At 34.7% G+C, this 24,998-nt stretch overlaps 2 protein-coding genes across 2 annotated transcripts in view; one reads left to right on the top strand and one right to left on the bottom strand.

Moving 5' to 3' along the window:
- Window positions 1-13,376, top strand: part of LOC120888585 (uncharacterized) — a 42,780-nt gene extending 29,404 nt beyond the window's left edge. Inside the window, exons 3-4 of the mRNA XM_078023538.1 lie at window positions 1,267-1,393; window positions 6,177-13,376. Coding sequence (XP_077879664.1) covers window positions 1,267-1,393; window positions 6,177-7,969 — 1,920 coding nt within the window. The 3' untranslated portion in view covers window positions 7,970-13,376. The remainder of the gene's footprint in view (window positions 1-1,266; window positions 1,394-6,176) is intronic.
- A 1,006-nt stretch (window positions 13,377-14,382) lies between these two features.
- On the bottom strand, window positions 14,383-17,110 carry LOC101955374 (very long chain fatty acid elongase 5). The gene has a single exon (XM_078023537.1). It carries the CDS (start codon window positions 17,022-17,024, stop codon window positions 16,125-16,127), a length of 900 nt encoding a protein of 299 aa, XP_077879663.1. The 5' UTR covers window positions 17,025-17,110; the 3' UTR covers window positions 14,383-16,124.
- Between the last annotated feature and the right edge of the window lie 7,888 nt (window positions 17,111-24,998).

Here is a 24,998-nt window from a genome sequence, read left to right as displayed (position 1 = left end):
GGAAAGACAATTTAACACAGGTTTTTTACTGTACTTTATAAACCTGAAGGACATAAAATCAGAATGCTACATTGATTCAGCCACATTAATGTTTACAGCAGCATAATTCACAATAGCTAAGCTACAAAAGCAAACATTCAATGAGGAATGGGTCCATTCAATGATGACAAGATAAAAAATTGTTGCTTATGTACAGAATAAACTATTAATCAGCCATAAAGAAGAATAACTTTATGACATTGGCCAGTAAATGAATGGATCTGGAGATGTTATGCTTAGAAAAACAAACCATTTCTTTAAAACTGAATGTTTAATGTTTTTGCTGATATGTAAAATCTAAAGTTCATAAAGTGGGGAAGGGTAAGAAAACAAGAACTGTAGATTGCACAGTGGTAAAAATAAATAAATAAATAAAAGGGAAGGAGATAGAAATATTAAAGATGTATATAAATCCTACCATCAGAGTCACCAACAAGAACAAGATTCTAATTAGGATAAGATATATCCCATGCTTACATAATACCATAAAAATTGATTCTACTCTCAGGTAGAACTAGAAAGAACCAAAAAAAGAAAAAAAAAACAAATTATATATTTTGAAAAGCTATATGTATATTCTATTATAAACATCATACAATATATGCATCAATCAAATTTTATATATATATATATGCATATATTATTTTGTATGTTAAAAATTGTTAAAATTATAAAATGGAAAATGCAAACAGGATTGTTTTTGTTATTTTTTATATTAATAACATTCATAAATATTTCCATTAAGTGGTCTGTCTACCTTGTTATATTTCAAAATTTCTCTTATAACATTGGTATTGGGATTACTAGAGATATCACTACATATTCAGAAAAGCCAGCTCAATCAGAGAATTAAAAAAATAAGATTCTACACTTTAGTAAATCTCTGATTAGTGGTTGTACAATTAAAATTTGAGGATTCCCTTTTTTAATTACAATACTTTTCTCATCTGAACAATATACATAATTTAGATCATGATATAAAATATCAAAAATTATATATTTTTGTGGTAATGCCTGAGTTTTATGTTGTGTTTCACAAATGTGGAATATATATACTTTTTGGAACTTAAATCACTTTTTCTTCAGAAGTAGATAATAGTATCATTTTGTTCCAGAACACCACCTACATGATAGTCTACTAACTTTCATTTTAACTTCATTTACCTTACAGACTATGCAAATGTTCATGTGGTCAATGTGTTATTTATTTATGTATTCTTTTTACAGTTACTTTTATCATTCAGGGATATAGCCATTGATTTTACTGAAGAGGAGTGGGAATGCCTTCAGCCTGCTCAGAAAAACTTATATAAAGATGTGATGTTAGAGAACTATAGAAACTTTGCCTTCCTTGGTAAGTTTAATTTCCATTTAAAATTTTTAATTAATAGTTATTATTTAATGTACTTCTGTTGTATCTTCTGGGTACTTTTCAATAAGAATGAGTTTCAGTTTTGTGTTTCAAAGATAAAGGGCATTTTTAGTACAGATAATTTACTCTTTAATATATATTGTTACTCTTTAATCTCTCTCTTTCTTGGTATGTTATACATTCTCCACTTTAGATAAGTAGTTCCTAGCATACTTTAGTGATATAAACTCTTGTAGCCTACACAGAGCAGGGGACACAGGGATACCTTCAAATGGAGAAAACAAATCTAAAAAATGTTGGTAGAGTAGTTATGTAGCAGAAAAAAAATTTAGAAGCTTAGGTTTATTCCTTTTGATTTTAATCATTGAACACATACTGCCCTACATTTATCACATTTTCAAATTCTTTGTGATCCTCCATTTTCTTCTTTAGTGATGTCTCAGTTTATTCATATTAACTATCAATACTTACGTTTTATTGTGATGGCCAGCATGATGTGTTACAATTCTTCTTGTGAGGAAACCTTTAAAGAAGCAAAAAGAAGAGAGAGAATCAATCTCAGTGAAAAGGAAAAAAAAAAAAAACTGGCCACTCCTCTTTTTGGCTGTACATAGTATGCCCCCAAATTACATAGCTTCTGTTGCAATGACTACATTCTAACCTAGTATTATTTTAACCCCAAGTGTTAGCTAACCAAGATAGCGTACAGTTAATACAAACAAAGAGTCTCTTCTCCCAAAGGACATTACCACAGAAACTAGATAGTGCACCTGTAAACTTGTCTTAATAGCTTCAGAGAGAAACTGCTGGGACTTACTATTGGGGGACTCAGGGTACCAGTTTCCATCACCTGCACACTTTCTATTTCCAAGGTCAGAATACTTAAAGGCCCCCTCCCCTCTTTTTTAAGGCCTTTTGAATAAATAATATTACTTATCTCCTTAATGCTGGTGGGGGCAAAAAATAGGGCAGCCATAGACAACAACAAGTCCCAACATCAGTAAACATCCAACTATGAATATTTTTTGACGCAGATGAAATTGAGTAAACATGAAGTTAGCCAATCCAACAAGTCAATCATCAATCATCTTGTTGTACCTTATTAATGATATCTTTAAGGTAATCTAACTCTTTTGAAATAAAATTACTATTATCACTTAAATTGAAGGAACACGTTATTAAACTTCTGATATCCATTATGATATAACAATACCACACAATCAATTGCAATCATGAATTTTAAGTATGGCTTGACAATGTTGTTTTTGTTCTTCATTAAGCATATTAACAGCCATGGAGGCATGACTAATACTTTTTATGATTGCATAGGTGAGTTTCATTGTAGTTTTGTAAGCCCATAGAGCTAATCAGGGAAACCCACTAAGGAAAATGTCAGAGCATCAAATTCTGCCTTAGAGAGAATGTTCACTGAATTATCACAGTTTTTATCAAGAGGAATAGACCTTTTATGAATATATTGTGCAGGATTGTGACCTATTAAATACTATGTGGATGGTAAGGACACAGTTATTCTGCTAACACAACAATGAATACCATGAGACATTTTTTCAGGTATATAACGATTTCATCCAAGTGAGTCAAGATATTGTAATGGGTTGTAGAAGTCCAGGATCTGACAGTACTGAGTTTCCCACAAGTGGTGTACAAAAACAGAGCAAAGCATTAACAGAGTTTTGTGTGAGTTTAGCAACCAAAGCAGTAACTAAGTTATCCATAGTGCATTCTAACCTATTTGAGCCAACTCCTTTTGAGCTGAGGTTTTAAATGGTTTTATATCCCCCCAAGAATCTGGAATTATAGTATCTTGGGTTCCTCTATTAATGTTTCTCCTCTTTTAAGGAGAATGATTATTCTCTTGTTTGGAGGGACTCTTCTCTTCCAGGGTTAAATGAATCTTATAAATCAGCTTGTCAAGTCCCTGATATACATTTATAATTGCTATATTTCATGCATTAAAAAGAACATTTTGGCATAAGTTTAACAGTCTATGCTTTTCCCCATGTGATCAAAGGCATAGTACCTTGCCATGGTAATAAGGTGGAATCTTATATATATTTTCATAGATAGATAGATATAGATAGCTAGATAGATAGATAGATAATGGCTGTTTGAGAATAAAATGCCTATTCAATGCAGATGACCAATTTTGAATATTAATTTTATGTTGTATATTGAGCACATTAGGTGTAAATAAAACATTATTTAATGCATATTAATATGAGAGAGGCTAGATCTTGGTTTGTTTTTGTTTTAAAAGGCAAGGATCAGGATATAATTTACTCAACAAAAGCTTGCCCAAAACGATTATGAGAAATTTCATAATTTAAAACTAAATCTCATTCATTAAACATTGTGCAAAAGGATGAGATGTAAATGCAGAGGTATTATCCATCTTTAAACAAATAGGCCCTCTAGGAGCAGATCATGCTTGGTTTCTTTTCATGCTCAATGCTGGTACTGACTTGGAAGTTTCTTTTTTTAGATTCAATTTTGTTAGTATTTTTTCTTTTTTATTGTGTTTTTTAATAATGCATTAATAATCATAAATATTTTGAAGTGAATAACTCATACTTCTGTTTTGTAAGCTATTTTCTATATTTCTTATTTTTCTATTTTGATTAATGACTTAATTTCTAGATCACTGCTTTTTATTGTGACATGAGTGGATTTTTTACAAATATATATATATGTTTTATATCCCCTCAAGTGTAGTGTGTGTGTGTGTGTGTGTGTGTGTGAGTGTATCCCACTTATCTTTGTATATTCTATAGGTTTTTAATTTTTACAGTATTTCACAAGTTGCTTAGACTTGTCTTAAACTTGGTCCTGCTTGATAAGCCTCTCCCATATTGGTAGAATTTCAGGTTTGCACACTAGGAATACCCCTCTCATTTTTTTAAAAGAATTATTCAAATACACGATTTATGCTTATTTATATTTATATATTTTGTCTTAATTTCACTCTCAAAACTTTCTTTAAATGGTTATTTAATGTTCTTTTTGTAATTAATAACTGCCAGTATCCTAATTTTCAGTTTTTAATTTTTTTTTCTTTCTTGTCACTTGGATTAAGCCATGCTTCTCTTTGTTTATATTTGCTGTATTATTTTTATTTGTTCATTAAAGGAGCCAAGAGTAGATTATATAGTTCATTTTTGTAAAAAGTATAAAATAACATTTAAATAAATAAAAATAGGCAAGAGCAGTGCTGCATCCTTATAATATTTGCTAATTGGGAGGCCATGCAAAAGTACTTAATGTTGAGGGAAGTCATAGAAATTTAGAAACAGCATGAGTCAAAAAAATTTTAAAAAGACTTGTGTTGTAGTTCAGTGATATAGAATTTGGGGGGTTAATCTCAAGCACCACACATGAAAAATTAAAAGTTAGATGACCTAAAGATCGAGAAATGCCAGTGCTAAATATGTATCCATGAATAATTAAATCAGAAAACTGAAGAGATACCTCATCTTTTGTGTTTAGTGCAGACTTTGTTCTCAGTATTAAAGTTATGGCCTCAATGTATGTGCCTATCAATGACCAAATGTGTAAAAATATTGTACTTATATACTATTATTATTGAATTATAAAATATTTTGTCTCTTAAAGTGTTTTAAGAAATATATGCAGGACTTTGCATTAAAGAAATGTGGCATGCAGAGATTAAGTTGCAGGTACATTTGATTCACATGTGGAAGTCAGAAATTTAGTGGGTAAAATTTTGCTCACTAGGTACTGTGTTTTGTGTAGGGTTGATATTATACTCAAAGTTACATATTTTTATTTTATTGAGCATAAGAGAGTCAAGAGTTTTGTTTTACCACATGGTGAGTGTATAATATTCTTCATAAATACTAATAGAAGAAATATAATACCTTGTAAGAACAAAACTGATAATTATCTAAAATAATAATTGTGTTAATTGATTATTTTTGTGTTAATTCATTATATTTAGTCATTTTACCTTGTATATATATAGTATAAAGTACCATGATATATTTAGGAAATAAACAAAGGTATATTTGTCAATGAAAGAAATCATCATATCTCATGAATTTAAAAATATAAAAATCAATTTATTATACTTGATTGTTATGGGTTGACTTTATCCAATTATTATGGCCATCGGCTATGCAAGGTTTTTATAGTCTTTTAAAATGTTTTAATGGAAAATTTTATAGACATATATGTGTATATTTCTTAGTAAATTTTTTTGTTCATTTTTCTTTTTAAGAGTCCATAGCCTCTTTACCCTTGTTGAATATTTGTGGTATTATCCTTCAAAATATACTAGTTATTTTCATGTCTGTATGTCATGGTAGACCAAAGCCAGTTTTTAGATACTTTCTTTGAAAAAGCAACAAATGTTTGTATATTTTACATTTCTCTTGTTCTACTGAGAGTGAAGGTAGCTGGTAGATATTTCCTAAATACACAATGCTATCTTATAGAGAACAAAAGGCTGTAGATGATAAAAGTAACATACTTACCTTCTCTTTATTATATTTCTCTTATTAATGATATACTCCTCTTGGATGCTGTGATCTCTACAAAAATTTGAGTAATATTCTGAAGGTTATTTTGTTTGTGCTTTTTTATTGAACTGATTTATGATGACTTGGACATACTAATCTTCTACACTCCTGATGTATTTATTCTACCCCAATTTCATGTTATGTATGCAAAATATATTTATCCCTGTCTAGAAGGTATTGTTTATTTTTTTAATTTTTGTTTATTTCAGCCATGACTCCTCAGCACACCCAAGAATATTCACCAGAAAAGGGCATAAAACATATATTTCACAAAGTGATAAGTGGGAAATACAGAAGTTGTGATTTTGACTATTTACAACAAAAGAAAATAAGGAAAACTACAAGTGAGAGTGGAAACCAGAAATCATATAAAAAATCAGGTCTTGTTCACCACCAGAGAATTTATACTGGAGAAAAGTCCTACAAATATAAAAAATGTGGCAAAGATTTTAGTAAAAAAAAGGTCTTATTTGCCACAGATGAAACCACACTGGAGAGATGCCTTACCAATGGGAAGAATGTTTTTAAAGAAATCTCAATCTTTATTAAGCAAAGCAGAATTCACACTGAAGAGAAGCCCTACAAATGTGAAGAATATGGTGAACTACTTAGTCAAAAATTAAACATTATTTACCAAAGAAGAATTCACACTGGAGAAAAGCTCTACAAATGTAGAGAATGTGACAAAGCTTTTAGTCAAAAAACAGACCTTATTCACCACAGCAGAACTCACAGTAGAGAGAAGCCCTACAAATGTAAAGATTGTGGCAAAGCTTTCAGTCGAAAAGTAGGACTTACTTACCACAGGAGAACTCACAGTGGAGAAAAGCCCTACGAATGTGAAGAATGTGACAAAGCTTTCAGTCAAAAATCACACCTTATTTGCCACAGAGGAACTCACACTGGAGAGAAGCCCTACAAATGTAAAGAATGTGGCAAAGCTTTCAGTCGAAAATCAAACCTTATTTGCCACAGGAGAACTCACACTGGAGAGAAACCCTACAAATGTAAAGAATGTGGCAAAGCTTTCAGTCGAAAATCACACCTTATTTGCCACAGGAGAACACACACTGGAGAGAAACCCTACAAATGTAAAGAATGTGGCAAAGATTTTAGTCAAAAAACAGACCTTATTCACCACAGCAGAACCCACACTGGAGAGAAGCCCTACAAATGTAAAGATTGTGGCAAAGCTTTCAGTCGAAAAGTAGGACTTACTTACCACAGCAGAACTCACAGTGGAGAGAAGCCCTACAAATGTGAAGAATGTGACAAAGCTTTCAATCGAAAATCACACCTTATCTGCCACAGAGGAACTCACACTGGAGAGAAGCCCTACAAATGTAAAGAATGTGGCAAAGCTTTCAGTCGAAAATCAAACCTTATTTGCCACAGGAGAACTCACACTGGAGAGAAACCCTACAAATGTAAAGAATGTGGCAAAGCTTTTAGTCAAAAAACAGACCTTATTCACCACAGCAGAACTCACAGTGGAGAGAAGCCCTACAAATGTAAAGATTGTGGCAAAGCTTTCAGTCGAAAAGTAGGACTTACTTATCACAGCAAAACTCACAGTGGAGAGAAGCCCTACAAATGTAAAGAATGTGGCAAAGCTTTCAGTCTAAAATTACTCCTTATTTGCCACAGCAGAATTCACACTGCAGAGAAGCCCTTCAAATGTGAAGAATGTGGCAAAGCTTTCAGTCGAAAATTTCTCCTTATTTGCCACAGGAGAACTCACACTGGAGAGAAGCCCTACAAATGTAAAGAATGTGGCAAAGCTTTCAGTCAAAAATCACACCTTATTAGCCACAGAAGAACTCACACTGGAGAGAAGCCCTACAAATGTAAAGAATGTGGCAAAGCTTTCAGTCAAAAATCAAACCTTATTTGCCACAGGAGAACTCACACTGGAGAGAAACCCTACAAATGTAAAGAATGTGGCAAAGCTTTTAGTCGAAAATCACACGTTATTTGCCACAACAGAACTCACACTGGATAGAAACCCTACAAATGTAAAGAATGTGGCAAAGATTTCAGTTGAAAATCAAACCTTATTTGCCACAGGAGAACTCACACTGGAGAGAAACCCTACAAACGTAAAGAATGTGGCAAAGCTTCTAGTCGAAAATCACACGTTATTTGCCACAACAGAACTCACACTGGATAGAAACCCTACAAATGTAAAGAATGTGGCAAAGATTTCAGTCGAAAATCAAACCTTATTTGCCACAGGAGAAGTCACACTGGAGAGAAGTCCTACCAATGCAAAGAATGTGACAAAGCTTTCAATCGAAAATCACACCTTATTTGCAACACAGAATTCACACTCGAGAGAAGCCCTACAACTGTGGCAAAGCTTTTAGAATAAAACAGGCATTATTCATCATAGAAGAACTCACGCTGGAGAATAGCCCTAAAAATGTGAATAAAGTGGCAAAACTTTTAATAAAAAATAAAACTATTCACCGCAGCAGAAGACACCCTGGTGAATATGAAACGTAAATAAAGTGATAATACTTTTAAAGAAAAACTAAACCTCATTAATAGGAAAGAACACCTATGAATGAAAACAATGTATCAAAACTTTTAATAAGAAATCAATTCTTTTTCACCACTATGCTATTTATTCTGAAAAGGAAACATACAAATATAGAGAATGTAGAAATGTTTTAAATTATATATTATACATTACTAGACATCAGAGAAAATATATTGGAGATAAGCTTTATAAATGAGACCATTGAACCATTCCACTAAGAAAGGGTTAAAATTTAATCCTCACCACAATAATCATAGCAGAGAGAAAGTTTTGAAATGTGAAAATTGACAATGTGACAATGCCTTCAAAATTTATTCACCAATACTCAGCACCAGTGGATACATACAGGTTAGAGAGAATACAAATGGAAAAAAAACACAACATTTCATAGCCACATGTTTCTTAAACACTAGTGATTTTTGAAGAATACATTGTGCCCAGAAACCCTAAAAAGTTAAATAATATTTCCAGAGTTATTCAAATTTTAAATTCATTGAACATCTGAAAAATCATACCAGTAGTGAACACTGAACAGATTTTGTCTAAAATGTATGCCTTATATAACAATTAAACCTTTATAATCAATACCTTGACAAATGTGAGAGTATAGTGAAGTCATTATCTATACATTACACCTTGATATATATGAGGATCAGTAAAGACAACTCATTTAAATATCGAATATAAGTACCTGTCTTTAAATTTTGATTAAATTTATTAAGCATTATCAAGTTATTTGATAGAAATGTTAGTCATAAATATCATACATGTATAATGCAGAAACCTCATCGTTGAAAGCATTTTTTTTCTAAATCAAATATTACTATTTTCACTTTTGAATACCAGAGAAAACAATTATAAGGAATCTATTTTTTGATGTGTAACACTGAATTGTATTATTTTAATCTTTTTTTGTATTGCAGTTTAAATTTAGGGATTTTTAAATACAGTGCCACATTCTTATGTCCTCTCTCTGCTTTTTCAAATTTTGATACTGGTCTTGCCAAGTTGCGTGAATCCACACTAAGTTGCTGAGGCTGAATTTAAACTTCTGAAACTACTCAGCTTCCCAATTTGCTTGGATTACAAGCATGGACCATCTTGCCCGGTTTACAGTTCATTTTTTTTTTTTTTACCTATTTATGTATGCAATATGTCTTTATAACTGAATATTTCTGTATATGTTAACACGCATGTATTGCATTGTGTCATTAAAAAACAGATATCACAGTATTCCACTTGATTAAATATTTTATGCAACAGTAAAACCTACTATTGAATAAATAATACTCTAGCATCTCTTAATACTTTTACACATTTTAATCAAACTTAATGTGGAGCACAATTTGCATAATCAAATCATTGTAATTTATTTTCTGTTTTTTTTTTCATGGTGAAATTACAATTTATAGGAAGGACATAGATAAATATTGGAAAATAAGCCCCAGATTTTCACATCTATATTTACAAATTTTAACATTTTAACTTTTTAACATTTTAACATTTCATAATGATTTGAATAGACTGAATTTCCACAACCTTAAAGGTAGCTCTTGCAAGAGAGAAGTGCTTTATCTTTCTTGTGTGTGCATAATGCACTTCTAGACTTCAGCCTTATTGGAAACATTGCATTTTTATGTGAATGAGGTAAATGATCAGTGTTTTCATATACATTAGTTAATTCTGACATCACTGTTATTCTATAGGCAGTGTTATTTTAGGGCAGGAATCAGAGAAATGGATGTGGAGTCAAGGTTGAGTGAGGTCATATACTTATGAAAAAATAATAAGCTATGTTTCATAGTCTTATTTTCTGTGAACCAAGTGTTAAGAGGTAAACTGAGAAGGTTTTATGTAAAGATTAAGTTTCTTATCATAAAATGTTGGCTTACCAACTACAATAGGGCAAAGGCTTTTTATGCATGGAATCCATTCAAAAATCATATTGAATATTATTCACAATATTATTAATATTACATATAATTTATTTAGAACTGAGTTTAAAACAATATATGGCTAAGAACAATGCCTGGGGACATTGTACACTCTCCAATACAGACATATTTATACCAATTATACATTAAATTACACTAAATAAGAAGAAAAATAAATTGGATCAAAGCACAACCATATACAAATAAAAACTTGTAAAGATTTAAGCAAGAGACAAATAGTGGATAAAGTGTGGCCTCTAAATTCTAGGGGGAAAATCATCATATAATCATAGGTAATTGAAGAAAGATAAGTTACCCACTTTGAGCTAGAACAGCATTTGAAAGAAAAAGAATCACAATTGACTTCCTTTTTTATGCTTTGTAATATATTCCAAGATTCCTGCATGTTTTATTTCAGTCAAATTGAGAAACAATCCAGAAAGTTAAAAAAAGAAAAGTATTTCTCCTCTGGTTTTAAAAGCAAGAAAAGGAATAAAGATTTATTGAGCTAGAAAAACTTACTAGTTAGAGGTAAAAAATAGAACTGAGATTTCCAGAGTCTCTGTATAATGTATTTCAGTGATCTCTGGATGCACAAGGCATTTTTGCATAACAAAGAATTTGTTCACTTATGTACAGCTAAAAGAACATTGCTGTTTTTAGTAAGTCATTTTTATTAATAACAGTGATGTACCTTTCAGGTGTTTCCAGCCACAACAGTACACAATTTCAGAAATCTTCTGGTTTATGCTCCATATATTCTGCCACAATATTCACCAGGACAAGATAATATAAACCTTTTGTCAACCCCATCAAAGCATTCACTTCTATTAATTTTAAGGCCAAACATTTACTGCAGAGAAAAGTATGATACATCGAACAACATAATTTTACTTAGTAAAAATATTTTTTTAATGAAAAATATATCCCAACTGTTTTGTCTTGGAATTTCATTAGAAAAATATGAGGTAATTATACTGTGTATTATGACCTCAGGCTCTGAGCCTTAAAATACAAAAGAATATTTTATGTTTATTTTTAAATATAGTTTTTATATTTCAAACATTCAAATCAAATTCCACAGCAATTAATGATAAAAAAAAAGAAAAACCATGAGAAAAACAACTGCTTTTTGGTGTCTCATCATGACCTTTCAATACCTGCTGTAGATTGCCTGTGGGTTCCACTTTTAATTTAAAAGATAATAATTTTTCCATACAATTTGGATCAAGTGTTGGACAAAATCTCCTGCATTGTTTTCCTGGGCAAGCTGTCATACTTGAAACAACTGAACCCCCAATCAGAATATCTTTACATCCTAATTATATCAGTTCTTAACTGCTCTAGCATAAAACAAATCCACTTTCTTCTTGTTGAATATCTTGAGCCCAAAGATATGTAACCTGAGAGCTAAAAGAAAAGGACATAAATGAAGGGGTCTTTTTAGCATAAGGCAAATTGCACTTTTTGTGTATTTAATTTTTCTGCTTGTGATGATGTACACTTATCTACCTACTTAAAATATCTACTTCCACAGACTACATAATTCATAGTAATTCTCAGGAGTATTATCTATCTTTCAATTTCAATTTTTTAGCTTTCTATATAGTTACCACACCATCTCATGGCCAGATCAATATTTTCTTGAACTTCTTCATATATTAATCAATACACTATCTCAGATATGTTTGTTTCTAGATTGTCAGGGATCCCTCCTAGTGAATTCTGAGATGTGTGAGAGGTTAAACAAGCATAGAAATTTGCTTATAAAAAATAAGCCATGTTGTACGTGGGAAGTAAAAGGAGAAAATATGCAAAAGTCCTCATCAAAACTTGTATATGCTAATACTACACAAGGGTATTCCAATGATGTCTGGTTTGGGGTATGGAAGCAACATTTCTTATGACAAAAAGTTCATCAAATATGGCTGTTATAAACTTTTTGAGAACACCCAAATTTACCTTAGTAATTTCTACATTGGAACACTACTGTTACTTTTAAACAAAACTATTCATTGCAATAAATCTGAAATAGTTCTTTAATATTGCAGAACAGAAATTGGTGGCATTACTGACTGAATGCCAATATTTTCCAAAAACACCTATAGGGGTACTTAACAAAATGCATGGATAATTAAAGTAAAGACTGAAATGACACCCAGAAACAACTACTTATAGTAAAAAAAATTATTACCTTATTTCAAATACTAGTGCACTCTTATGCTTTTTTTCCCCAAAAGTTAATTTTTTTTAACCTTTTGGTATGATATTTCACTTCATTTATATAATATGATCAATAGTATGTTTTTTCATATGCACTCTCTGATGCATCCCAAATATATTTTCATACCCCAATACCATAGCAGATTTCTATACACATTATTCACTAGAGAAACAGTAGTTACTTCTGAAATCTATTTTGCCCTTTTCAAATGAGGTCTTGTAGGTTTTTTTTTTTAATATCTGAAATAATTAGGATGAACTTAATTCTAATTAGCATATAGTAAATTTCTGTTAAAAAGAGCATTTATATAATCTGTACAATATGGTATGTGGTTTTTCATGTTTTTAGCTACAACTTATTGAGTATTATAACAATCTTATGTGGGTATGATGAACAAATGACAAATACCAATTACATGCTGCATTGTTAGTAATTCACCAAACAATTTTTTCAAAGACAGACACTCTGATGTGTGGTTTTTACCAACTATTATATTATGAATGAATGAAGTTCAGTAAATGAATAATTGGAACTACATACTTGCTTAGGGTGCCTATAGCTCATTGTTAAAAATCCTTTAGTTATATAAAATTTTAATACTGTTTCTTACATTGTGACTTAATGGAATTTTGATAAAATGTACATTAATAATGCTGAAGTCTTTCATTGAATCTTATATCAGTTTATGAAATAAATATGCTATATGTGATATCCTCAATTCTAAGTGTCTTATGTTTTAAGAAACTGTATGAAAAATTCAAATTAAAGTTAACATACTAATATCAATAGCAGAAGCACCACAGGAAAAATGAAAACAAAGAATTGGGAGATTCCACCATTATAGATATATTTTTGTCAACATCTTTTCAATGTACCTAACACAGTATTGATACCAAAATTAACGAGCAACCTCTTCTCGTGCTGAGTGTGCATGATGTTATTATATAAAATGAAAACAATTGCAAATGTTTCAGAGATGCATTTTAAAACATTACTTGAAAATACAATCAATTGATCAGTATCTCACTGTGTTTGACCATAGCAAATACCTTCTCAGTGTTCAAGATAAATAGGTAAAAATAAAAATGAAAAAATTCAAGTAAAATCCATGTTAAACAATAACAACTATTTTTTTTTCATAAGGAAACTGTCAATGTTTTTTTGAAACAGCATGACAATAAACTGTTCCCTATCACATAAAGGAAAGCAACAGTTATTTATTTTATTATTTGAATATGCCAAGTATTCTTTGGCAAACTGCCACATATATTGTTTTAATTTTACAGGTGTGAATTTTATCTAATTTTCTCTAAATTGCTACTTATTTAATATAAATTTGTTGAGAAATTATTTCTGCATGTGCTGATTAGTGAAATATAGTGAGGAATAGAAGTCATTGAAAGCTCTATGTATTGCAATCCCAGTATGATAGGAGGAAGCTGTATATAATTATGAGAAACATTGAGTAATATTAATTTGTTCCAGATATTTATTTCCCTTAGTATCCACTTTTCACATAAACTAGTGCTTTTAAATTGAGCTGACTATAAAATATCATAGGAAAAGCCATCAGAGCAATCAGAATAAGTAATTTAATAGAAAACAATAAAATTATAAACATCTGGTTGAATTAACTAGCCAACTGTTGGATCTTAGCTTTTGACTTTTCTAAATTTCCTCTTATTTTCTTTTGATGATGACTAAGAGGAAGGTACTTTTTTTTTGTAATAAAAAATGTTTTAATGATTAATGTTTAGACATTATTTAACAGTGTGGGTATATCCAGATGAGCTAAGCACACTTTGACAAGCACACTATTGAATGTTATAGTTTCTGTATTGAAATATGTAAAGACATTTGCAAACTAGTACCTAGGAATGAAGACATACATTTACAAATATACACATTCTAGATTTGATAAGGTAAATGTAAACAGATGCTGTGACTCCTTCCAAACAGAAAACCCACAAGATTAATAAGAGAACCAAATGGCTCCCTACAGTATGAATGTGCAAAATTAAAGCATGGTAAACTGATATTTACATAAATATCAAACACACAATTAGTTTATACATTGTCAATGACCTTCTAAGATGTGTCATGAGTGGTTCAATGAATTTTTTTTCCCAAATGGAGAAAGTACTCAGAGACTAAACTCCAATACTTTTAAATGACACATAAAAGTCCTTATCTGTTTGACCACTGCCTCAATTTGAAGTGTAAGACATGATTTTAGATAAGCAGTCTATTGTTTTTAAACAAGTGGTTCTAAACAAATCTTTAAATTCTAAGTAGAAAAAAAAATCACAGATACTATTAGATTTACATTAAACAGGTTATGTCTCCATCCAATTTCCCAGTTCTCTTATGCTGTAGCTATCTGTTTAATTTTACCTTAATTTTTTAAGGTTCTCCCCTCTCCTTTGTTAATTTTGGTAAACTAGGCACATTTAAAAGGAAGTCTGTCAAAACAGATAGCAGTACAGAAACCAATCCAAATTTGGACCCTAGCAACCAGTTCATCTATGGAACTCTGTCAAATGGTAAATATTCAATCATCTCTTAAAAAATACCAACCTCTCTCTCACTGGGTAAAGCAAAATGGACCTCTGTTTCTTATATAAAAACACTTAGCACTTCAAAAATTAAAAATGGCCTACTTACCCCTACACTCTTCTTAAAATCTTGAGGACAAAGAATATATATTTAAGTTTCATCATGACTCCTTTAGAGCTCCCCACCCCCAATTTTTATTTTTTTTACATTATTAATAGTGGCACTCAAAATAAAAAAATAAGATCTGTTAAAAAGTTAAACGGACTGTTCCACTAGATTTGAGCCTGCTTGATTGAAAGCCAATATTATAAAACCGAAGGTGCCGTTTCTGATTTCACATCTAGCCAGTCACTTAAAATGACGCCTTACACGCTCGTTTCATAAATCATGGTCTTTGATTTTTCTAAACAGAGCTATTACAAATGAATACAAACTTGAAACATATCCTAATTTAAACTAATAAGCTTTGGGCCCTGCTTTTTAAATTTTAAGGCATGTGTGTTTCTCTACTGTAACAACACTGTACAAATTTACATTTACAATCACATGCATGATTTACAGTTTAAAAAAAAAGTTTGGATTACAGTTGTGTTTTAAATTGTGAATCACAATTCAGCACCTATCATGTTATAACTAATAAGGCAACAGCAGTGTCGAGTACTACGGTAACACTCCCTTTTCCACAGTCTAGCGCAGGGGTCGACAAGAGCCTGGAAATGTGAGAAATCTTACTTGTATAATCTGTATACGTATTCTAGGGGTTTTGAACTGATGAAGGGGGTCCTACACAAATCACACTATTGTAGGCCGGACTAGTTACAGCAGCTGTTAATGAGCGTCGGGCACAAATCATTGTGCTTACAATCGCATGGCATGTCTGGAGGTGTTCCACTCTGCCACTTCAATCCTTCCGTTGCTTCCTTGGCTTCGCTGTGTTTTCCAGGGAAGAAAAGCTGTTGGTGTGTTCATTCACAGCAGTCACAGATCCATTCTGGTGGTCCTTTTGGTAGCCTCTCCTCCGAGAGGCTCCTTTCATGTTGTAAGTCTCAATGTAAAAGTTTGTGAAGAGAGCAATCAGGGATATCATGTATCCAATCTGGAAATATAGCCAACCAAGAGGGAACACACATGGCCAGATGACCCCACAGCTGGTCTGAATGATTGTCAGCACAAACTGAACCAGCTGTCCCTGAGTGATGTACTTCTTCCACCAGAGGTATGGGCGCATGGAAGGTACAGATGACAAGCCATAGTACGAGTACATGAGGACATGGATGAAGCTATTAAGTGTGGCACCGAAATAAGAGTGGCCACATGGTACCCAGTTCATCACAAACCACCAGATGTTGAACATGGTGGCATGGTGGTAGTCGTGCAGGACTGTGATCTGATGGTTGTTCTTGCACAGGATGAAGAAAAATGTGTCCATGAATTCTATGAGTTTAGAGAAGTAATACCACCAAAGGACACGGATGATCTTCATGTCTGATTCTCCCGCACTGCATGTGCCCTGACAAAAGAAGTTGTAGCTGCCTTGCCATACTCCTGTCACCAACTCACAGAACATGTAGAGAGACAGCAACGTGAGTCCAAGGTTATACACCACTAAGATTCCCCGGCAAGAGAATGGCTGTTTTTTCTTCATGTATTTTGGTCCTAACCATACAATTAGTAAATAAATGACAGTGCAGACAAAGGTAGGTATGTAATTGTCCAGAAGAAACCATCCTTTTACTCTGGTATCTCGGGGGCCCAGCAAGACCTTGAAATAGGTACTGAGTGATGCATCAAAATGTTCCATTTTAAAACCTCTTGGCTTGAGAGACAGCAGCAGCTTTGAGAAGCAGCAAGGCGGCGGCAGGAGAGCCCTTGGCCAGCTGAAGCAAAGAGGATCCGCTGCGATGGGAAGAGGAGGAAGGTACTTCTATTAAGAGCATGACCAGAAAAATTTATGGCAATTTGTTTTTCTAAAACATATATAAAATTGACTTGCTAACTCAGAATAAAATCTATTGAGTATATCTTTTGATGGTCAAAAATGTATAATTACACAACATGAAGATTGGCCTTTTTTAAAAAAAGAATGTGATGGTGAAAAACAATTTGGAAAGGTAGTATTGAATATTTTATATAAAAGAAAAGGCAGGAATATTTAAAATAGTTTTGATTATTAGACACATGTAAAAAATTAAAAGGTAGTATCCAGGCCTGATGTGGTGGTACATACTTGTAACCTCAAAAAATCATAGAGTCTGAGGCAGAAGGATCACAACTTCAAGGCCAGCTTTGGTAACTGAGACCAGATCTCCATGATAAAAATATCAAAGAATTGTGAATATAGATAAATGATAAAGCACCCCTGGGTTTAATTCCCAGCACTATATAAAACAGTAGTTTCCAAAATTTACACCCAAATCAGCAGCCTCCACTATATCTGCAACTATGTAAAGTTCTAAAAGGAAACTAAATTCAGCCATACCTACTACTAGTTGTATGATATTGACCATGATTTTTAAATATATACATAGGAGACCCTTCACAATGTATTAGGTGTTCCCATTACTTTTTCCAATTGCAATGAGAGAGGGAGGAAAACCAATTTAGCTTATGGGGCCACTTCTTTCTCTTCAGGCTTGATGAGTCAAATATTAAAAGGCTTTAGTGTTTAATTATTTATCATTTATGTAATCATAATGATATGTGTTCTGTGATTTCCTGCTTAATCAACATTGGACACTTTATTATTTCTGAACATCAGCATTTGTACAGGCCTCTACACCCCACTCTATTTTTCAATAGTTACAAGGGCCTGTGTTCATGCTTCATCAGTTAGTTATTCTCTTTTAAAAATAATTATGTATTGCATTCTTTGTCTACAAAAAATTTATGAAGGTTAAAATAACCATTTTCACAAATTTAACTTCAAAATAGTTTTCACTGCAAAACACACACCAGAAGTAAGAATAGTTTATTTCTCTAATTTATTAGCTTTTCTGACATCCAATATCAGGACTTGAATGCTGCTCATGAAAGGATGTTTTTCCCATCAAGAACAATCAATACTCAAATAGCCCTGTCACTTTTCAAATGCAGGATATTGGGAGTTCAAAACTTTAAGAAGGCAAGCAACATTAAATAATTTTAAAACAATCTTATTTACTTTGAATATGAAAACAAATGGATCTTCTTGCACATGCACTGAATAGTTAAAAAAAACAATACTATTTTCTTCAATGCCATCAAATGTTACAAAAAAAGCACATTTTACTGTGTTTCATATGCAGAACTTAATGTTCCTTTATTTGTGTCTAGTGGGTTTTTACTTTCTTTTCCATCACTTTGTTTTTTCTGTATTTTCTAATATTTAATTTTTTTGTGTTGAGGAAAATAGATCACTAGAATCTTCTAACTTTTGCTACATTCAATCACTTGACTACTCACTAGCTAATATTTCTATTAAACCATCATTTTAAAAGTTGGACTGGGGTATGCTAACAAAGCTATTTTCAAGGTCTACTGCAGAATAACTTTCTTCAGCATAACTTTCTTCAGCTCTGTAGTTAGAGGCCCTGTTTCTATCCACAAACTTTGCTCCCTTTGTTTTATTTTTCTTCTATATTGAGTAACTCTCTTTGAAATGAGGAACAGAAAACAGCTTTTTAGAATTTTATCATTTATGAAAATCTATTTTTATTTATCATTAAAGGGTAGTCTGTTTCAGTTTAGAATACCATGTTGAATACTAGTTTTCCTTTAAATCATGAGGTTATTCTGTGTTTATCATCTACAATCTATCGTTAGTGATAAATACTTGGGTTCTATTCATGCTTTCTTGAAACTGACCATGGTTTTTTTTTTTCCTATAAATAATATTTACTTTTAAAGTCACAGGCATTCAGACAAACTATGGTTTTTCTTTTCAGGAAATTCTCTTTGTTTTAGGCATAGCTACTTGAGAAATTCTGGAGATATATTTAGCATATTTAAAATTTATTTTCTTGATTATAGCATTCAATCAAAGTGGAGTATTTCCAGACCTGATTTTCTTTCCAGTATAAACATGGAGGAAACTGGGTAAAATATGTAAAATAATATGTCTGTTTTTCAGACACCAAAAACAGACATAACAGGCGAGTGAAACCATAAGCAATAAGTACAGACTGGTGAAGTGAACTATAATTATTTTTTAAAATTTTTCTTAATAAGTGCAGTTTGATCAAATTCTGTTAAAACTTATGGGTAAAGGGGAAGTAAGAATAATCAAAGTATACCATTGTAAGAAAAACTTGAAGTCTGGCACCTGAGAGCAGACTGTGGGGGAAACTTCATGTTATGATAGAAAAGAATCCCCCAGTTTCTCTTCACCCTCTCACCCACTTAAACTCACTAGAAACCAACAAGATGTTTAGAATAAAAGGTTTCAAGTTCAATAGTCACACTCTCTTCAAATAAAAAAAAAAGTTAAAATTCAACTGAATACAAAATCTTGTTTGCAAAGTTAAGGGGATCTGAAACATCATATAAAAAGTTAGGTTAAAGATGATTCTGTGTTTTTTTTTTTATTTTTTTGTATGTGTGTGTTTTGTTTTATTCCGAGGGTGTGGCTATTCCTTGGTCACCTGAACTCAGCAAAGAAACTGTTATTTTGATGAAGTATCAGTGGCTGACCCACATTAAATATGGACAAATGTTAAAAAAAATTTTAAAAAGCCTAATTTTGAAAAAAACGTGTTGCTGCTTCCTCCCTCCACATTTTTCTTTTTAAAGTATTTTCTAAAGTTTTTTTTTGTCTTGAAAAATAATAAAAAATTCTGGAAGAATTTACAACCAACTGCATGAGGGTCTGGGAAGCTGAGAGGCTGGAGCAAGGCTGGGAGGAGCAGACAGAAAGGGGTTACTGGAGGCCAGCTATAAATAAAAAGATGCAAAAATCAATGAGTGTTTGTAAACCAGGAAATGATACAGATTATCAAGTTAATATCAGTTTTAAAAAATTCATATAATCAAGAAAATAGAGAAATCATAAACAGGATTAGAAAAAAATAGGTGTAAATTATATTTTTAGAAATTTATTGGTGATATATATAATAAATAAAGATCTCAATTTAAGAATCTCGTTTCATTCTAAGAAAATTAATTTAAAATGCCAAATAATTTAAAAATGTATAAAGATTCGCCTTAGACTAGAAACCAAAAAAGGAGTTTTCTTTTGTCCGCTTAAAATCACCTTGGGTAGTAAAGACTGAAGTTTAGTTCTTGAGACTTGATCCCTAGAATTGAGCTCTTGGCAGAAATATTGGTTCCATATGTCCACAGAATGTTTCATTTAAAATATATGTGCTTTTAAATTGGTCTCTAACCACTCCACACATTTTCCCAACCCTTAGAGCCTTGTTCTTCTCAGAAGCTAGACTCTTTTATTTGCATTGGAGGTAACCTATTTCCAGCATGCCAAAACCTGTTCACTTTCAAAGCCACTTTTGGAGATTTTATAGCCTGAAATGGAATAAAATTTAATAAAATTTAAGACCTGATATAAAAAAGAATAAACTTGTTTAAAAGGCAGCTACCCAGACATTGAGGAAAATATTCTGAGAAAACCCCACAGGGCAGTGGGGGTGTGAAAAGCCAGACCACCGTTAGCCTGCCAAATGTCATTTTGGGCTGGCTTTAGAAGAGAATCAGAACTGGGGATGCAATGCAATTATTTAAATCCAGAAAGAAAACTGTTTGCTCCCAAATCTGGCTGGAGATGATTGGCTCTGACTCCACCTGATTCTGAACATAGGCCTGGGGAGCTTCCGGCCTAGGAGAATGCCCAGGACACCGTGTCACACCTGGGCTTGAGGTGTAGTGTGCAAAGGAGAAGAGCCTGGCCTTGCATCAGATGGACTCAGGGTTGCACTCGAGGTCTCCTGGGGGAGCAAGCCACAATTTTCTTTAAACCACAGGTTATAACAAGAGGGGATTTTTCTTCCTTTGTTTCTGTCTCTGCCTTTGTCCCTGGCTGGCACCCCCTCTTCTGCCCCTGTAGCTCTCTCTCTTTCCCTCCTTCTGGCTCCTGGGAGTGCAAAGGCCTAGGCTGGCTGTCACTCAGGCCCAGGGAAGGAGGCCATTCAGGGCTCCACCAGCATCAAGGTATTTATTACACCCTCCCCCAGTCCCAGTCCCTCTGCAGCCTCAAGGGCTGCAGCTCCAAGGGCATGAGGTCTGTTGCACACACTCATGGAAGGGCCTCTGGTGGATGCATATGAGGCCTCCAGTTGGGCTTTTTGGCCTCCACCAGAGAATGTTCAGTTATCTCCACACCTCCTCTCCCACTGCAGGGAAGACACTCAAGAGGAGCGCTCCAGCAACCGTGGCTGGCTCAATGACAGTTCCAGCAAGAGCATGGGCGGACCCTGTGGGGACAGGTGTCTGGGTACAGTAGCCTCCCTGGTGTCAGGGCTGAAAGGTCAGCTCATCTGCCTCAGTCACCCCAGCAGGACTCTGTGTGTGCGATGCTGGGCGAATGCTCTGCTGCTAAGCCACCTCTTCAACCAATCACAGGAGTGTTTAAAGACAAGTCCGTGGGGCAAAGAGGACTCTGTTCCTTCATCCTTCCTCCTACAGATGCACATCCCACTGCAGGGCCCTCAGCTGGCCCAGAGGATGGAGCCCCACATTGTGGGTGAAAACTGAGGTCCTCTAGCATCTTTAATCCTTATTAAAAAAAAAGTCACTAAAGTTATTTGGGTTACTTAATTGGAAATAAATGTCTTTAAGACACTCAGAGCTGAAGCTATTAAAGGCAGATTGTCAGCCCCATTTTGCTCGGTAGCCAGGAACTCAAAATAGTAAAGGCATTTTAGAATCGACTTTCTTTTCCATCAGTGGCTATCTCTCAGTTTTAAGCAGGGCATGGCCATCCAGGACCTGGGGGACAGTCCTTGGCTGCTTGAGTCTGGGGGCAGGGTTCTGGTATTGAATGGAGAGAGCATGCCCAGTCAGTAAAGGAGGTGTGGATCCAATCCCCAAGAGGATTCAGGCCACCAGGTTTCTGTAACCCTTCTGGAGTTGTGTCCAGCTGACCATCAGTCTCTCCCTCCATCCATCCAGTGTTTAGCCATCCTTTTCTTCAACAAATATTTCTTCCTATGAGCTGAACACAGCATTAGTCCCTGTCCTCAGGAATCCTGCCTTCTGATTGCTCGAGACAACAGCCTTGAGGAACTCACAAGGAAGACCACGATTTCCAACATGACATGTGCTCTGGAGTCTAGACCAGTGCTACCTGAGAGAACCTTTGCAGACAGGGGAATGTTCTCCATTTGGACTGTCTTGCATGGCTGCCACCTGCCCCATGTGGCTGTTGAGCATTTGAAATGTGACCAGTGTGACTACTTTTGTTAGAGATGAGCTCTTGCTGTGCTACCCAGGCTGGCCTTGAACTCCTGAAATCCAGCCATCCTCCACCTCCCAAGTAGCTGGGACTATAGACATGGGCTCTGCCTCACCTGGCTTACTATTTTTAATTTGATTTAACTTTGATTTTCACTTAAGTAGCCACAGGAGGCTAATGGCTACTGTCATGGATAGTGCAAGCCGGATATCACCCTCACCTGGGAACCCAGGCCCCTGGATCTGCTGAGCCAGTATCTCTGTGGGTGGAGACCAGGAATCTGAAATTGCAAAGTCTTTCCAGGTGATTTTTATGCAGCTTTGCTCAGGCTAGCTTGGCAGTGGGTGTGATGCTACAGTGCAATTTGGTTGGACTGAGTGCTGCTAGGAGCAGGGGAACTGAATTCCAGACTACAGACCATTCCTGAGAAAAAGGGATGGTAGGGCTGGGTCTAAGAAGTAAAGAGGTGATGTGGATGGGCTTGGGGGCTGGGGCATTGGTGGTGATGGTCCAAAGCTCCCCAGGCACCCTGATGGGAAGGGCTTGGCACACTGGATGAACTCATCATGTTTGAATAGAGAGAAGGGAGTTTGTAAAGAATCTGGTCCTCCCCCCTTCGCCCGCCCCCATTTGTTTCCTGGGAAATCCTCTAAGCCTCTGCCTCTCCTTAATTGTGTCCCTAAACTTGGAGTCCTCTTCCAGAGCCCTCGTGTGGAAACCCAGGACAGGCCAAGAGGAGAGGCTTCCATCAGTGCAGTTTTAAAATCCGAGGTAACCGGATGCCTTTTGGGGAAAGGCTTTTCTGTTGTCTAGACCTAAGATTAGCATTTTAGGAAAAAGTGTCTAGGCACAGCTTCCCATGCCTGCCCACCTACCTCTGTCTTCCCCTCGGCACTGTGAGGACTCTGGGCAGAATTTCAGGTGGCCAGAGCCTCCGCTGAGCCCCAGTGATTCATTTGACAGCTAAAAGTTTTGTTCCTGGAAGATGCCAGACTTATTTTGAGATGGCAAATCTGGCGGATGCTTCCTGGTTGGCAAGACACCAGCTTTCTGATCTCAGCCTCTCATGGGTGGTATATTGGGGGGATATTGGCAGCTTCTTATCTAGAATAGACATGTGCCTTGCTTCAACCTCTCAGAAGCTTTGGCGGTACTCTATGTCCCTAGGTCTTGGGGTGGAACCTGGGGCATCGGAACTGCTCCGTGTTGTCCAATTGCTCTTGTCTATATTACTGTTTTCTGTTCTTCCAGGTCCAGGACAGTACCTAGATCTGTCCTCTAGACAAAGATATTTGTAATAAACTCTTTGAAATCTTTTGGCAAGAATATCTGGGGAGAGCACTGTCTGGCTCAAAAGAACAAATAGCTAACAGAAGAATTTGAGCCACCAGGACCAGACACTGATTTATAGAGAAAGATACTTTCCAAGAACCTCTCATGTCATCCTGACTCTGTGCCAAAAAGTCATCCCCAGGTCCAACCCTGAAATCCTGAACCGAGGTTGCAAACTGGTAACCCAAGAATCGCACCTGGCTCCAGGTTTTTGTTTGTTGGTTGCTCAGGTTTAAAATTTGCTTGGGTTCTGGGGCTGTGACTCCGCGGTAGAGCACTCATCTACCACGTGCGAGGCCCTGGGATCGATCTTTAGCACCACATAAAAATAAATAAATAAATAAATAAATAAATAAATAAATAAATAAATAAAGGTATTGTGTCCAACTACTACTAAAATATAAATATTTAAAAAATTTGCTTGGAATTAGAACGTAATTTTTTTATATTTATATTTTAGTTTTAGGTGGACACAATATCTTTATTTTATATTTATGTAGTGGTGAGGATCAATCCCAGTGCCTCACACATACTAGGTGAGCCCTCTACCACTCAGCCACAACCCCAGCCCTAGAACGTAATTCTTAAGATTCAGGAAAGTTTGCACAAAAACTAAGGTTTTTAACTGTCCTTCAAAGTCACCAGGAGACCTGGCAGCTCCAGACTGAGTTCTCACATAGCAAGGATCTCTGGTGCTGTCCTGCCAGTTTCCATGACTCCTGAATGCAGGTGAGCCCTCTTTTCCCCTTTTGTATCTGGCCCTGGAGGCCTTGAGTGTTGCTAACACACTAAGGGTTAGATAAGCTGGGGCAGCACGCAGGAGTCAGCATGAAACTTCTTGTCCAGCCCTGCTTCCTGCTTGCTATGTGACTTTGCTCCAGTCACGCACTTCTCTGTGCTTCAGTTTCCCTATCTGTCTGGAGGACAGTAGACTAGATCAGTGGTTTTCCACTTTAAGCCAGGACAAGGCTGAGATGTGGGCTGCCTTGTCTCCCTTCTCTCCTTTTTGAATTAGGCCTGGAAATCAGATTTTGCTTAGGTGACTCCCTGCTTTTCCAGGGT

The sequence above is a fragment of the Ictidomys tridecemlineatus genome, chromosome 10, assembly GCF_052094955.1.
Source record: "Ictidomys tridecemlineatus isolate mIctTri1 chromosome 10, mIctTri1.hap1, whole genome shotgun sequence".
Lineage (NCBI taxonomy): Eukaryota > Metazoa > Chordata > Mammalia > Rodentia > Sciuridae > Ictidomys > Ictidomys tridecemlineatus.
This window is presented reverse-complemented; position numbering and strand designations above follow the sequence as displayed.